Source organism: Apodemus sylvaticus, chromosome 1, assembly GCF_947179515.1.
Source record: "Apodemus sylvaticus chromosome 1, mApoSyl1.1, whole genome shotgun sequence".
NCBI lineage: Eukaryota > Metazoa > Chordata > Mammalia > Rodentia > Muridae > Apodemus > Apodemus sylvaticus.
The window spans coordinates 71,841,971-71,858,995 of NC_067472.1; the positions used below are offsets into that span (position 1 = coordinate 71,841,971).

At 44.8% G+C, this 17,025-nt stretch overlaps 1 protein-coding gene across 2 annotated transcripts in view; it reads left to right on the forward strand.

Moving 5' to 3' along the window:
- Positions 1-17,025, forward strand: part of Dhx32 (DEAH-box helicase 32 (putative)) — a 64,468-nt gene that overhangs the window by 20,297 nt on the left and 27,146 nt on the right. For both annotated transcript variants that reach the window (XM_052196534.1, XM_052196526.1), the window contains exon 2: positions 8,358-8,859. In XM_052196534.1, coding sequence (XP_052052494.1) covers positions 8,557-8,859 — 303 coding nt within the window. In that variant the 5' untranslated portion in view covers positions 8,358-8,556. The remainder of the gene's footprint in view (positions 1-8,357; positions 8,860-17,025) is intronic.

The window sequence follows — 17,025 nt, forward strand, 5'->3', positions numbered from 1 at the left end:
CACAAACAGTATAAAGTATCTTGGGGTGACTCTTACCAAACATGCGAAAGATCTGTATGAGTTTTAGTGTTCTTATTGTGCGTCCAGAGATTTCCACTATTATGAAAAGGGTGCTTTAGTTACAGAGAACAAAGAGTGATTACGTTGTACCATCTTTCCTTAGTGTGCCTCAAATGACTATGTCTTTTGGATTCTGAATTTTTAGAATCCTTGGTTTTAAAACCTGCTGTTTGTATTGCTCACTTAAATTTCAGGGGGGGGAGGGATTATATAAAATTTGGCCTAGAACAGAATTTTCTAATTTTGAAGTCCCCCTAAATATACTTCTGCCACTTATACTATGAATTTGTGCAGAGAGACTGACATTCTCAGCAATTAATGATTCTAAAATCATTAATTAACCTTAATTAATTAGTTAACCTTAAAAAATACTGAAGAGGCTTCCTGTCCAGCAGTATATCCAGCCAAGATTTTATTCTTTGTGCAAGAATAAACTCATTAGTATACAATTCTGCCTTTAATAAATGGCAATACTATACATATGCCAAATAGTTATTTTAAAAATTAATCTTTGGGGGGGCTAGAAAGATGGCTCAGTGGTTAAGAGCACTGGTTGCTCTCCCAAAGGCCCTGGATTCAATTCCCAGCAACCACATGGCAGCTCACAACCATCTGTAACCGTAGTCCTATGTGATTCAGTGCTCTGCTGGTGTTCAAATACACATGCAGATAAAACACTCATATACGCTGAGCAGTGGTAGCACATGCCTGTAATCCCAGCACTCTGTTAGGCAGAGGCATGCGGATTTCTGAGTTTGAGGCCAGCCTGGCCTACAGAGTGAGTTCCAGGACAGCCAGGACTATACAGAAAAACCCTATCTCAAAAAACCAAAATCCAAAAAAACAAAAAACAAAAAACAAACAAACAAAAAAACCCACTCATGTACATCCATCCATACATACATCTTTTTAAAGTGAACTTCTTTATGATTTATGACGAGTAAATGTTTGATTTGTATATTGATTTTATGCACCTGCATACCCAGAGACACAACAGTTTCTGAGGGATAAAGGGATGTTGAGCGGAAGATGCTAAGAAGCCTTGCAGAAGATCTGTCTAATCATTTACTCATATGTGAAAACACATGAGTCATGAATGATATACTACTGTATAGATCTTGAGGGAACATCAGAGAGATCAAATCCTGGAGAGCTTCTACAAAAATGAGTCCATTTTGCAAATTGGCTCCATATAAAGTTGGGGATCAGCCAGGCAGTGGTGGCGCACGCCTTTAATCCCAGCACTTGGCAGGCAGAGGCAGGCAGATTTCTGAGTTCAAGGCCAGCCTGGTCTACAGAGTGAGCTCCAGGACATCCAGGGCTACACAGAGAAACCCTGTCTCAAAAAAACAAACAAATAAAAAGTTGGGGAACAGGTAAAAGAATAACTTAAAAGAAGCAAGATATTTTATATGTGTCCTATGAACCCAATGTTGGAACCAACTGATTTGTTAGACCTACTAGAAAATAATATTAAAGGTTTCTGTTAAGAAATGTTCCTTAGCAGGGGCTGGAGAAGGGGTTTGGGGGTTAAGAACATTTTTTGCTCTTCCAGAGGACTCAGGTTCAGTTCCCAGCTCACAGCCATCCATAGTTTCAGTTGCATGGGCTCCAGCTCCCTCCAGAGCACAAGGTATACACATGGTGGACAAACATGCTGGAGGGCAAACACCCATACATATAAAAAATATATAAAAACATAAAAAAGAGAGATGTTCCTTAACTGGTAATAATTCTTAGGGTTCCATCGTTTGGTGAATTGGGTTTCCTGGTTTCTCCGTCTGTGTGCAGACGCTGTGCCGTGTGCCTTAATCTTCCCTTTTCCTGGTTTCTCCAGAGCTAGATCTCATGCGCATCTTTAAAACCTAAAGGCAGGGAGGAAAGTGTTGAAGTGTTGAAATCACAGTGTTGAAGAAACTCGTGTACTGTCAAAAGAGGAAAATGTAAGGAGAGGCAGAGAACGTTTAAAGTTGACCACGAAACGTCGAGCTATCCCACGTGTCTGAACAGCCTTTGTACCTCAGTGTGTCAGGCCGCTTGTGTTCTGTCTTTCTCTCATTGTTGAAATCACCCAGCACTCAGATTTGCCTGTCTCTCCTGCATGGACCAGCTTTCCTTCTTTTAGTTGCTTGGCAATAAGATGAACTGTTTCAAAGACAAAGAATTTCCATTTCAACACCCCCTGTGCCTTGGCTGGATTGGCGCCCTGGGAAAGAAGCCAGCCTGCCTATTCGCACTGTCCCAGCATGGCCACCATGCAGGCGTGCGTCAGGCCAAGTGTTGGCTGAATGAGTGAGGAAACCTGAAAATGCAGACACTGAGAATGAGAAGACTGGCTGGGTTGTGAGTGCTGCCTATGGTATAGTGTGTTTTTAAGGCATGTTTTAAGGCATAAAATTCCAGAAGGTCATAACATGGGCCATCTATCTATTCAGTTACAGCTTGTACCCCAGGTTCAGGATCATGGGGATTAGAGTAAAGCAAAGCTCCAGCCATAGTCTCAGTGGAGATGAGTAGGAGGGCGACTCCCCTGTCTGTGAAGCTGTGGCCTCTCTGCTGTCAGCCACAGAGACCTGTGAGATGCTAGAGCAAGTGTAAGTAATACCTGCTGGGTCTCGAATCTCAGGACAGTAACAGCCCTCTCTCACTTTTTTTTGTTTTGTTTTTCGGTTTTTCAGTTTTTCAGGTTTTTCAAGACAGGGTTTCTCTGTATATCCCTGGCTGTCCTGGAACTCACTCTGTAGACCAGGCTGGCCTTGAACTCAGAAATCTGCGTGCCTCTGCCTCTGAATTGCTAGGATTAAAGGCGTGTACCAGCGGCTCAGTCCTCTCATTTCTAACTGTAACTCCAAAAGGGACCAAGAACAACTCAACTCAGTAGGCACTGGATTGATGAAATCTAAGTGCAGGTACACACTATTGAGTTTATGAATTTGCCCATTTGCCCACTCCCCCCTTCGAAGCAAGGGTACATAACACACCATTGTCAAAGAGGAAAAAAGTGTCAACACGGTGACTTCCTAATGAGGTGATTAGACATTATTCAGCAGTATCAAGAGATCTGGAACTCTAAATAGTGATGTGGCAAAAACCAGCTGTGGAGGAAGCCTATAGGATAGCCTGCAATGGAGTCAGGAGTCAGGGGTCAGGTACAGTGGCCACAGATCCCATGCGTGATGGTGTGGCCTAAGGGAATTTGAGAACTTGTTACGGACTTGTGAGCTGACTCAATGCAGGGAGCTTGATAAAAATTTCTCTGTGGTGTTAGCACCATTCATCCAGTCAGCATACCATAACTGAATGTCTCATATGTGCCAGGCCCTGTTGCAGATGCAGTGTGCAAAGTAGAGTCAGGGCCCTGTTCCTGGAGCCTGCCTCTGGTGGAGGGCTCCACACCAGAGAAAGTGGAGCTGGCAGGCGGGCAGGCAGACAGACAGGCGGATGGGGAGAGGTTGTGTGGAGTAGAGAGAGGTGGCCAGGGAATCCTTTCCTAGTGGACACTTGGCAAGCCTTTGTAAAGTAAAGGAGTCAGGCATTGTCTCTCAGAGGGACATTTCAGGCTAGATAAGCAAGAGCAGGGTCTAAGGCTCAGGAAAGGGGCCAGTGGCTGAGGAGCAGGGCCAGAGGCTCAGTAAAGGAGCCTGTGGCTGAGGGGATTGACAGGGTGGTGCCAGGTCTCTAGCAAACACTCCTGTTAGGGTCACCACCATTGTTTCTGGTTTAAGAGACACTTCCTCCAGTTTCAGTAGTCTCTGGTCTTTGTAGTTTTCCTTATCTCCCTCTGACTACAGCACAAAGGTTTAGTTTGAGCCCACCAGGCTAGCCCGGGATAATCTGAGCTCAAGTTCCATTGTTAGAGCTGCAGGGTCCCTTTTCTTTTGCTGTGCAAAGTTCATGCTCATGACTTTCAGGAATCAGGCACCTGATGGTAGCCCTGTGAGACCTTTTGAGGTGTCTTGTAGACTCCACTCCCCGAATCTGCTGGTGTCTGCTGTCCCTTGGTAAGTTAAGGTCAAAAGGACTATTTATATAGGAACAGTTGGGCTCAGTGGGAAAAAGCACGATTACTCACTACCCACATCTTTTGAAAGATCAAGCAGAGGATCTGAGATTTAAAAAAAAAAAAATCAAGGGTCCAGTGTAAATGAGTGATGGCGTGTCTGTGTGGTGTATGTCACACCTCTGGCTTTAATCCACTGGCCTGAGAGACAGGTTCAAGGATAACTTCAGACATTCTGTCTGAGCAACTGAAGGAATTAAATGAGATGCAGCCAGATTATGACTTTACGATCTTGTTAGGAGCTGAGGTTCAGACATGCAGAGTTTGAAGTGCTTATTTAATATCCACGGGGCAGATAAGACGGTTACCACATAGGTAAGAGAAGATGGTTGACCACATAGGACTGGAGCACCAGGAGGCAGGACATAAGGGCACAGAAATGGGAGGCTCGAAGAAACCACCACCCTATTGTCCAGGCAAAGGGCAGAGGTCGGGACTGTGTCGGGAAAGATTCAAACACAGAAGAATACACAAGAGGAACCAGAAGTTGAAACAAAGTAACCCCAGAGAAAGCAAACAGGAGGGCGGGCTCTCAGACTTCATCCTTGCTTTTCTGCAAACCGTATTTCTAGAATTATCTGAGCAGACCTCTTACATATAAATGACCCAAGCACAGCTTTTGCTTTCAACTTCTCACTCTTGCTTAATAAGCTGTTACATACAAATGCTTGGTTTTTTGATGTTGTTGTTGTTTTGTAGATACCCAACTACAAGTTGTTACAGATCCAATTCAAAAGGCAACCCAGAGAAACTGCAGTTTACAGTGCCTATGTGGGGCCACTCTGAAAAGGAGTCTTTCAGATTTAGATTTCTTAAAGTAAAATGTCTATACTGAAACAATTTTAGTTAAATTTTATTTGAGTGACATACTCTACCACATTTGCCTGCCCAGTCCCCTTCCCTTCCTTCCTCCTTCTCTCCCTCCTTTCCTTTCTTCTTTTCTTCTGAGTACCACAGGCTGGCCTAAAGTTCACCAGGTGGCTGGGGATGACCTTGAACTTCTGATTCTCTTGCCTCCACCTCTAGTGCTGGGGCATGAACTCAGGGCTTTGTGTAAACTAGAAATGCTCTCTGCCAACTGAGATCTAATCCTAGCCTCCGTACTTTTTCCTTCTGTCTTAATTTTCTAATGTAGGACATAGGTTACTTGTGTATTTTTTAATTACTGCTGGGGAAAAATAGATTCACATATCTTAGTACAGATGTTGGCTCAATGAAGCCAAGTGTCTGAACATCACCGGGCCTCAAGTTCAGCCTCCATTTGGGTCTCAGCCATGCCTCTGTCTATATCTGACACACAAACCACAGTTACAAGAAGTCACTCTGAGTGCTCCAGAGTCTGGGAACTTAATAGCTTGGCTCCTCAAACTCACCAGTTTACACTGAAGCCCTTTGTGGACTCAAGCTCTACAAATATTTTTCAGTCATGCCTGTCTGGTTTCTAAGGCAGGGAGAAGAGCTACCCTGGCTGAGTGTGGGGGTGACAGGTTTACAGGGGTACTGAGTCGCTGAGGCCAGTGGGGCTCCAGGGCAGCCGCCTGGTGTTGGCTCTTCTCTACTCAAGGAAATATGAGGACAACAGTCCACCGTGATACCTTCAGTAATAATGACCCCGAGTTGCTAAGAAAAAGTTAAACTGTGAGTATATGTTATCTCAAGGCTGCAAGGTACCCCAGCCAGGAGCATGGCAGGATCACCTTCTAAGATTGCTTGGGTTGAGCAGGTACTGAGAGCACTGCTTAGGGCTCCGGGGTGCTTGGTAGGCCGAGAACGCCTTCCCCAGCGCTCTGGACTCAGAGGCATTTGCTGTTTACCCACTGCTCAGGTCTGAGCATCCCAGAATGATAGCCAGCTCCGGAGCAGAATGTCTCATGATGGCCACCGTGAGAGTGACTCAGGATCACTTCACTGTGTCTCTATCACAGCTTGGACTCCTTTCTGTTGGTGTAGTGGCCATCTTCCATTCCACCATAGCTGTGAAGTGGTGTGAGCGCGTGATGTGAGCCCCAGGTGTCTAGAAAGAGCACTGCTCAGAAGATGTGTTTATCCCCAAGGGTTAGAGTGGCCACTCCTTTTGTCATGTTCAAAGACAGCTGTAGTTTCCAAGCAAATAAAAGTTCAAAGCTATGTATGAGGGACAGACCAGGAGCAACAGATTTAGGTTGTTCCGAATACCATGTTCCACAGAACAGAAGAGACTCACATCAGTGCGTTTGCCAATCGTGAGTGAGGACATCACTTAGGTGGGCCTGAGAGCCAGGGAATCTCTGCCTCAAACGTCAGCATCCTTAGCTCTGGGGCGCACAGAACCCAGTGGTGTGCTCAGCAGCGGAGAGGGTTCCAGGCTTTGCTTAGCAGGAGTGGGGGTTAGGTCAGACGCAGTGGTTGGTGATGCATGTCATTGCATCTCTCCAAAACCACGGAGGTGTAGCCATCAGCCTTCGGGAAGCTCACACAAACTCTGTGAGCCTGGAGTGATTACACCAAGTGTGTGCCAGAAATGAACAGAAACACATTCACTAAACATGGCAGCTCTGCTTTGCCTTTTACTTTTATTTTTATTTTTCTAATTAAAAAATTATGTATGAGTGTTTGTCTCCATATATGTCTTTATACCACATGAATGAGGGCATCAGAAGCCCTGGAACTTGAGTTATAGATGGTTGTGAGCTGCTGTGTGGATACTAGAAATCAGTCCCAGGTCCTCTGGAAGATAGCCACTGCTCTTAACTGTGAGCCATTGCTCCAGTCTCATGTTTATTTTAAAAAGTAAAGTTGGTAAGAAGTTGTTCCTAAGGTAGTCAGGGATGTGGTGTAATAGCAGCTTAAAAGGATTACAAGGGCGAACTCTGAGATATGGTTCTAACTAGAACAGAAGATGTGAGCTGAAGGCTGAACCCTTGCTCCTTAGCAGGGTCTGACCCACTGAAGTCAGAGTCGGCCTGCCTGGTGTCTCAAGCTGCCTTGTCTCCTGCAGCTGTTTGGGGGTAGTATCATCTCATACCCTAGGAGCTGTGAAGGGAAGAGAGTCCACGCTGTAATCCTGTGTTTGTATTATGCACTATTGTAATTCCATTTTAGTTGGGAAATGGGATGCAGTTTTCAGAACCCTACTCAGAGCTGGGAAGTGTCCAGTCCCCGCACCCGTAAATACCCCACCCCCACCCCCGTCCTGTGTATATGTGTGCTGCCTGGTGCCCACAGACGCTTCCCAGAACCACCTGGGCCAGAGGGTAGATCTTTTCTTCCTCCTTATTAATAAGGGTCAGCCAAGGAAGTGGTGGAAGGCTAGCCCTGTAGGCTTCTGGCGGCACAGTGCTGAAGGCTAGCCCTGTAGGCTCCCAGCAGCACAGTGCTATGAAGAGTGTGTGTTTTATGACTTTTTTTTAAACTTGCATTTTCCATGTTGTTTGCTTTGTTTTAAATTTTCACTAGGCTGATATGAAAAGGGACTTTCCCCAGCATCAGTAATTGGCTTATTTCCCCCTACTAATCTCTAGTAATAAGAGATGAAAGAGAAAAAAATGTCCCACTTGACATGTAAAGAATATGTCCTTGGTGTAGATCTTACCTTTCCTTAGGCAAGCTATCTTTGTTTAGATTAAAAGTTATCTTTTATTATTTTGGCCATGGCTTGTTAGGGTTCACACCGAGGAATCTCAAAAAGTATGCTGGAGACTTATGATTTAATTAAACAAAGGCCATATCAACAAAAGATGGGGGGAAAGGAATAAATTCACTTAGCTTGCTGATGTTTCTCAGCCGGCATAAGCAACAGTAGAATGTCGGGTTTCTTAAATGGTCCTTTTACACCCAAGGCATGCTGGGTAATAGGAAATTTACCAGTGTTTAGGGACCAATCTCCAAACCGGAGCAGCTCCCCCTTTATAAAGTCCATGCTCTTTGTCATGGGATTAGGTGACCACGTGACTGATTATCCTCACAATTCCTATCAGACTCCCTGTTGCTTTCCATTCACAGCCTCGGTGAAGCAGAGGCCTGGCCAGAGGTCAGGGAAAGAGCACCCGGCTCAGTGAGGATCATTTTCCAAAGCTGAGCGCTCCTGTAAGAGCTGGTCGGTCGGGAGCAGGCCGCAGCAGGGCCAGACAGTAGCTAGTTAACAGAAAAGGCTGAGTGTTTGCTTTGAGCTTGTCTACGGTTCCTCTTTTTAACTTCTTGTATGCTACCCGAACTTCTTGTATGTATGTACACTCACCTTTCTTGTGTTTGTTTTTAGCGTGGTTTATTGAAAGCCATGTAACAGACCAAGAGCGCTGAAGTGAGCCAGCACCGAGGGTAACCCAGCAACAAGAGACACGGGTTTGAGGAATTAACTTGCTGAAATCCCGAGCTGGGCCTGGGAGCCTGGCTGAGTTTGTGAGCGGGCCTCACACCCTCTCTCCAATGGGCTGCTGACAGGAGAACTGGACTGTGGAATGAGCTCACCGCGGGAAGAAATGGACGAAGAGGAACTGGAGCATCCAAACGCCTCTCCAGAAAAACGCTATTTCCCTGAATCCCTAGATTCCAGTGATGGGGAAGAAGAAGGCGTCGTGGCCTGCGAGGATCTGGAGCTGAACCCCTTTGACGGCTTGCCGTATTCATCGCGATATTACAAACTTTTGAAAGAGAGAGAAGAACTGCCAATATGGAAAGAAAAGTACTCCTTTATGGAGAGTCTGCTGCAGAATCAGGTTGTGCTCGTGTCAGGAGATTCCAAGTGCGGCAAGAGCTCTCAGGTGAGGGGCCGTGGGAGGCTTTGCATGTGGGAAATGTAACCAAACAAAAAGAACATTAGCAACCTGTGTGCTGTTACACATTGGCTAGTATACACAGGAAACTGTGTGGAGTTTACCTAGATTATCCTAGAATAACAATTCAGATGATTTCATTTGTAAATGAAGTCTTGGAAGATGAAGCAGGAGTTATTACCCCTGATATTTGTTTACTCACCAGTGAGGGTAATCAAGACACCTGACCTTGCCTTTTCTCCCTTTTTAAAGTTGTTTTTTTTTTTTAATTTTATGTGTATGAGTGTATGGCCTACATGTATGTCTGGGCACCATGTGTGTACCTGGTACCCAAAGAGACCAGAAGAGGATGCCAGATACCCTATAATTGGAGTTGAGGACATTTGGGAGCCACCATGTGGGTGTCTGAGACTAAACCCAGGCCCTCTGAAGAGCATCCTCTTAACTGCTGAGCCATCTCTCCTGCAGGACAGTTCTTAAATAGGAAGCTTATTTATGAGGTTCAGAAACCAAATGCACAGGAAATTTATTTTCCTCTTGTACTTCATTTGTTTCTTTTGGAGAAAAGGTCTCCTGTAGCCCAGGCTGCCCTTGAATGCCTGGTCTCCCAGTTTCTGCCTGCAGGTGAAGGGATTATGAGTGTGTGTCACCATGCACTGCAGAAAGCCTTATTTGCCTTGCAGTAAGAAATAGCAAAATGGGCCAATATTATCCAGGTCTGGACTACATAGAGAGGAAAGAGTTAGGTCTCTTTAGGGTGACTGTAGTAGCTGGGACTGTGGGCTCCTGGCAGAGCACTTGCCAAAAATGCCTGAGGCCGAGGTTCCATTTCTAGCTACTAAAAAGATACATTTAGGAATACAAATGTTTCTAGTATTGCTGTGAGCCAAGGAGGATATATGAACTAGGCAGAAGGCAGTGCGTTTTTGGCGAGTATAATTGTGTGTGTGTGTGGGGGGGGGGGGCTGAGCACCAGAGACAGCGGGTTACTGAATACTTCCTGTCCAGTTTGTTGTGTTTGAACTTCAACTTTTGACTCATCTGGGGTCTGTGTTTTACATGTAGATTCTTGTAATGAAACAATTAGAATAGACCACAGAGATTACCTGGTAAAAGAGCACAGAGGTTTTTCAGATGACAGAACTGTGGTCTGGAAGCCTTTGACAATGTGTTGGCATAGACTGCAGTCTCCTGAGTAGATTGAAAAGAACACTCACCCTGTGCTGCCTCTCCAGCTCCCCCTTACATGCTCTTTGGAGAAAGGGCTGGACACTGACGGTTTCTGTCTGGTTTATACCAACTGCCAGTGGTATTCACTCTGATGAGTTATTTTTATATCAGTTTACTTTAATTCATTATAAGAACTAAGTGGAACTATTTTTTCTGGTTTCTATGTTCAAATGAAACTTTATTTTCAAAGTTATCTTTTTTAAATCTTGTTTTTATGTTTATTATATTTATTTTGGATTGATAAAGAAATTTCAGTAATAGTACAGATATTTTCCACAGCTGTCTCCTGATTCCCCAACGATAATTTGATTCAGCATTCTCTTCCCCCTCACACACACACGTTTAAAAGGATGTGTTTAAAGGATGAATGTAGTAGCTAGGACTGTGGCCTTGTAGCAGAGCACTTTCCAAAAATGTCTGAGGCCTAGGTTCGATTTCTAGCATACTAAAAACATAAATTTAGTTTTTGTTCCAAAACTTTTAAAGGTTGGGGAGAGGGGAGGGTTTGACACAGGGTTTCTCTAAGCAACCCTGGCTGGCCTCAAACTTACTATGTAAACTACCCTGGCCTTGAATTCACATCTGTCTCTGCCTCCTGAGTGCTGAGTGTGTTTGTGTGTGTGTGTGTGCACGCGCACATGCGTGCACGTAGTGTGCACCCTTAGAGGCCAAAAAAGAGCTGAAATATATGTAGTTGTGAGCTGTCCAGTGTAAGTGTGGGAACCAAGCTCTGACCCTCTGAAAGAGCAGCGAGCTCCCTGTCCCCCTCAGCCAGCTCTACCTTTTAAGACTAAAATGAGGTAAGGTAGCGTATACCTTTAATCCCAGCACTCATGAAGCAGAGGCAGGTGGATCCCTCAGTTGAGTCAGGCCTGGTCTACATGGTGAGTTCCAGGACAACCAGAGCTACATAGGGAGACCATGTCTTGAAAAAAACTAAGAATAAATCGACAAAGCCAGGCATAGCACATACCTATAATTGAGGTACTTGAAAGGCTGAGGGAGGAGAATGAGCAGTTGCAGGCCAGCATGGGATGGGCTACAGAGCAAACCTGGTCAAGGGCAGAGGGGGGGGAGGTGGCATGGTGCCCTTCTCTCAGCATAACAGTAAGGATCAGAAAAGGGAGTAGAATGTTGGTGTCTCAATGCTTCCTGATCTCTGGGTATTCATACTTACTAGGTGGGATATCATAAAAACAGTGACATCATCTTCCAAAAATAAATCCAGAATTACACTGTATCTCACTGTCATTTAAAATTCCTTTAGTTTGAAAGAGCATCTCCTCTGTCCCTCATGACCTTGGCATTTTCAGGGCACAGTTCTGCTCTGAAGTGTCATCGGGTGGGGTAGGTGCAGGCTCTACCTGAGCAGGAAGGCTGCCCTGGAGCTCCCTCAGAGTGCTGTGTGCTGTCAGGAGAGCAGCAAGCCTTCCTCTGGGCAGCTGCTGCTGCTGAATGTGATTACTTAGAGAGATGGTGCCTGCCTGGTTCTCAGTGGTGAGGCTGATGTTTCCCCTTGTGGTTTCCCCTGAAGTCCACTTTGGCATGCCCTGCACTAGTGGCAGCCTGACAGTGGCCCCCTCATTCTGATAGGCCTGGTGGCAGGCAGCAGTGTTCCTTCTAAATCTGCCTTCAAGTTGACTGTCTCAGATTCTCGAAGAGTCAGCTCTTGGTTTCATTTTATTTTATTGTATTTTTTGGAGATAAAATCTCTCTATGTAGCCCTGGCTGCCCTGGAACTTGATAAGTAGACCAGGCTGACCTCGAACTCATAGAGACCCTCCTGTCTCCTAGCTGCTGGGATCAAAGGCATGTGCCATCGTGATTAGCTGTACTATTTAAAAAAAATTTTTTTTAATATTTTTGAGACCAGGTCTTATTCTGTAGCCCACATTCACCTTGCACTCTCCTTACCTCAGCTTTCTGAATGCTGGGGTTGCAGGCGTGAACCACTACACCTGGCTTAGCTTTCTTTCTTTCTTTTTTTTTTAAAATAATTTATTTACTCCGTTCTCCATGGGTTCTCATTATTAAACCTATTATATGGCTCAGTTTGTCCCTCTGTGGCAAGTTGAAGCCCCTCAGATGGGTCCTGCCCTTCCCTCACCTTCATGGTTCTCCATTCTTGCTGCCCTCACAGGAAGCTGTTCCAGGCTCCTCCTGCACACTCCCTGCCCCAGCCTAGGAAGCTCCTTCCCAAGGAGCCCTAGTTTCTTTAGCAGATAGCTGCATTTGGAAACCGAGACCTGGACAGCAGATGTGCCTGTTGGCTTCTCGTGTTTCTGGCTCTTCCCAGTAGGGAGAGCAAGGAAGTATGACTTACATATATCCCCATTGGTTCCTCTGCCTGCATGGGTCCGCGTTCCGTCCTGCCTCCGTCTTTCTCTGTGCCTTTCTCCGTCTCTGTGTACTTGTGTATATTTCTGTTTGTTCATCTTTGATATTCATCTCCCTCTGTCAGGATGCAGTCATACCAGTTGGCTCCACCAGCTCGGCTCTGGTCTCATTGTAGCCTTCCCATTTTCCTTGAGATCCTTCTCCCAGCAGCACGGCCCTCTTTATTTATATCTCCCTTTGCGCAGCCACTCTCCCAGTACCTGTCATTGCAGATTTGCTGCTCCTCTCCTTTCTTTAGGGATTTGTGATGTTATGAACTGAGAATTGCTATATATTCTGTAAATGTTGTAAGAGTTGTTATAACTGCTTACAGTTATGGTTTCTTTTGTCACTTTGAAGTTTTGTTTGTTTAAGATAACTTCTCAAAGTATCCCAGCCTGGTTCCAAATTTACTTATATAGACAGAATGGCTGTGAACTCCTGCCTCCACTTCCTAAGTGCTGGGATAGCACCATTTTAAACTTCTTGATCATTTTAGTAAACTGTACTTTTGTTCTGTTAAATAGGAAGTAAGTGTCTTTCTGGTTTAGAGAAATCAAACTGTATTCAAATAAAGAGAAAATGGGCATATTAATTTTTTGTTTTCTAAATTCTGAAAGTAATCTGTTTTGTTTTGGTTCCAAGACCTTTTGTGTTCCCCACAGTTTTAAATCTTTCAAAGAAAAACTTATCTACAGAGCCAAAGATCTGCCTTCTTTTGTGGTACAGATGGTATGGAGACTGTTTGGCAACTGCCCTGGGAAAGAGAAAGACAATGTCTCATCTGTCTAGTGGGCTTTCCTATTACTGTTTCAGGATAGTCCTATGAAAGCCAGAAGGGAAGAAAAGCATCTCTAGAACTACCTGCTGTGTCTTTTCTAGCTTTTACCCTAATCTCCCACGTGTCAAATGGGTCAGTTACCAATGACTGGCTTAGGCATCCATGTGGTAAACTGAGGCAGGCACCCGTGGGGGTGAGTGCTAAGAGCGGATGACCGGGGTGGATCCAGATACTTACAGGGGCTGCTGCTAAAGGCTGCAGAGATCAGAGAACCTGCTCAGCAGACTTTCTGAGGATGGAACAAAGCTTAATTTACCGAGGCCAGCATTCTTTGTGGCCAGGGGAAAAACTGAACTCTTTTAGTCCTTGGGGCCAGCAAGAAGGAGAAAGAAAAAGAAAATTACACACACACACACACACACACACACACACACACACAAACCGACATATGCATATTCACACATAGAATGCTTAGAGCAAAGCTCCAGCAAGCAGGCTCCAGATATTTACACATGCATACATAAGTACACAGTTGGTGGATGGAAGGAACAATGCTCCAACCCCCATTCACACAAACTTTATACATGCACACATACTTGAAGGAAGGGAGAAACAATGTTCTAGCCACACCATACTTTATTCTTTCTTCCATAGCTTATATATCCCAGCAAAATCTTTCAAGCAGTATATAATTATAACGTACTTACATTTCAGTTTTCTTCTAATGAATGATTATAAAACACAATGTGCTTTCAATACCTTTTCAAGAAATAACATTACATAGTACAGGTAAAGAAAACAAATTATTCTAAGAAACCCAAGTATATTCATAACCAAGCAACTTGTTATAGATTAACAAGGTGTAAACAAGCAAGGTAGTTTTCTCAGCCAGTTTCTCTTACTGGCAAGCAGTAATTTGCAGTTACAAAGAAAGAAGTAATTATTATTTATCTTTAAAAGTAAACTTGTAAGAATCTTAAAAGTATCAGAAATCTAATCTTTTATATAAAAATCAGTCATATGTACCTTAAATCCTCAGAATGCATATCTACTCATCAGCAATTCTTATTAAACCATATCAGGAATCTGAGGGCAAAGATGGGCATAAGAAATCAATCAGCAGCAGTCCAACCTCAGTGAGAGTCCCGCCAGCCAGTGTGACTGTCATTCTTGTTCCCTGACCATAAAGGGTCCCTAGCTTAACTGACTAGAGTGTGCCTGTCTCAACTTCATATTGTTCGCTAAGATTTTCTACATCAGAGTCAGTAGCAAATATATCTCAGCCTAGCTTCACTAACAATTTTATTTTTCCAAAACTAAGGGTCATAGTCACTCTTGACAATCTACATCTCCAAGTTCTTTCCCATGGTGGTGATAGAATCATTAATCCGCTCCAGCAGCAATGCCTAAAAGAGGTGAAGCATTATTACTGTGAGTGCTAGAGATACTGCCTTGTGAGGGGCTTGAAGCTTCTTAAAGTTTTCACATAATTTTTAGATTAAGAGGGATGTGCGGACTCCATAACAGCATAAAGTCCTCAGGATACAGCGTCCTTGGGGCCGTGCCACACCAAGGCCCACCCATGTGGCCATGGTAACCCTGTGGACTGCATTGCAGGAGTTCTAAAGCCATTTGCAGTTCCTCTGCATGGCCCTCAGCAGTCTGTGACATGACTGACTGAGCACAAAACAGCTAAGATTTAGTTTAAGACACTGGTGGTGGTAAATTTCTCCAGTCTTGGCCGGGCATCTTTTTTTGCCATTCTGTGCTGATAGATTTGACCTATGTACACGCAGAACCAAACATGTGGGATTTGTATGGCTCAGAACTCACAGCACTGTTCATGGTGAAGTACTCTGACTTGCTGGTTGGCATTAGGCAGAATAAGCTGCATTGGGAGTCACCTCCATGGCCCCTCTGCAGGGATCATGTGGAGAGACTCCCATCTTTTTGTGGATTGCTATCTCTTAGGACTCCTTTAGAGAAAGAAAGTCTGTGGTTATCTTGGTATTGAAAAGATTGCTGCTCTGGAGGATTGATGTCCTTGGGACGCTAGGAGACATGAAAGAGGTTTCTGCACTGGCCAGGGATATCAGCGAGGGCTTGGGGATCTGAGGGCCAGGAAGAGTTCCATGGAATAGTGCTCATTTTCTCTTGCAGGGACCTTCTTGCTTTTTTTCCCCATTGTTGATGGGCATAAGCTGTCTGTGGCGATTGATGAAAAGGATAAGACAGCTCCACACCAGCGCTGCTGTTGTGGAAGTTGTCTTGCCAGATTGGCCACAATGAGGCCATTCACAATGCCGCTGCTCTAACTTCTGAACTGAATTTGACTGGTGGATTCCTGTAAGAGATCTGAGCAGCTGACCTTAAGTCTCCCAGAATCCCACAGCCTATGTTCTTGTATGCACTATGCTGTCAAGCATGGGGACTGGAATCTTTTTGTTTCATCTTCTGAATTTGTACGTGGAAAGAGCACCAGTCAGTAATAGAAGGCCACAAAGCCAGTGGGAACTTGGGCTGCCTCAAGGCAGCAGACATTCATCACTGGCGTCTACCCTGACACTTGTTCCTGCTCCTGGAGTCCTGAAGCAGGCGCGGCTGTGGGCAGAGTAGAAGGCTCGGCTCACTGTGAGCGCTTTTGTACAGCTGGCAGGTCTGACAGTTCATGAAAACACTTATAGGAAATGGGTTGAGAAAATGTGATAATTTATAGGTGGATTCTAAGTGATTGATTTCCAGCTGGTGGGTATTTGTAAACCATGTATCTGGACGTGGGTGTGGTCTACTGCCAAACTCCAGATGACGGAGCTGCTTTGAAAAGTTTTCTTTCTAAGGAGGTGAAGAAGTGGTTCCCTATCTTTTATTTTTGCCCCGTGCTGTGTCATTGCTGTCACAGTGTCTCAGAATTCACCTTTCCCATGAGGAGCAAGCCCAGCGGGCCCTGGAACGATGGAGCTCGCTGCATGCTGCATGCCTGTGCCTCCCACAGAGCCAATTTGATTCCTAGTCTGACCAGAGTAGGACATTATGATGACTGGGAGATGGCCAGAGTGAGGGGTCCTCATGGGACACTGAAAAGCCCTAGTTGAGGATTGCTGGAGGAGTGTTCAAGCAAGGAGCCTTAATCATGGTAGTAGGCAGAGTGTTCTCCAGTGCAGAGGTAGAGTATCACGCTGTCTTAGAAAGTGCTCCTCTGTCCCATGATGTTATGAAATGGGCAGACTTCTAGCTTTTTATGACTCCTTTTTTAAAGAAAATGTTTTAAATATTTTATTGACTTTTAAGTGTGTGACACATGCTCTGTTTTCATGAACACCAGAAGAGGGCATCAGTTCCATTACAGATGGTTGTGAGCCACCATGTGGGTGCTAAGAAGGCTTAACCACTGAGCTAGCTCTGCAGCCTCATTCTTACTCTTTTCAGCAGTACCTGACATTTGCCAAGGATTGACCAGAATGGCCCCCTCGTTTGCATAGAACAGTGATTCTCAACCTTCCTATTGCTGTGACCTTTTAATACAGTGACCCTCCAGTCATAAAATACTTTTTGTTGCTACTTCATAACTGTAATTTTGCTGCTGTTATAAATCATAATGTAAATAGCTGTGTTTTCCTACATCCTAGGTGACCCCTGTCAAAGGGTTGTTTGACACACTCCCAAAGGGGTCACAACCTACACCTGTTGAGAACTGCTAGGCTAGAATAATGATGCAGGGAGAGGAGGCATTATAACACTGGGACTCCTCCCTTTTCTGTTCAGAGAGA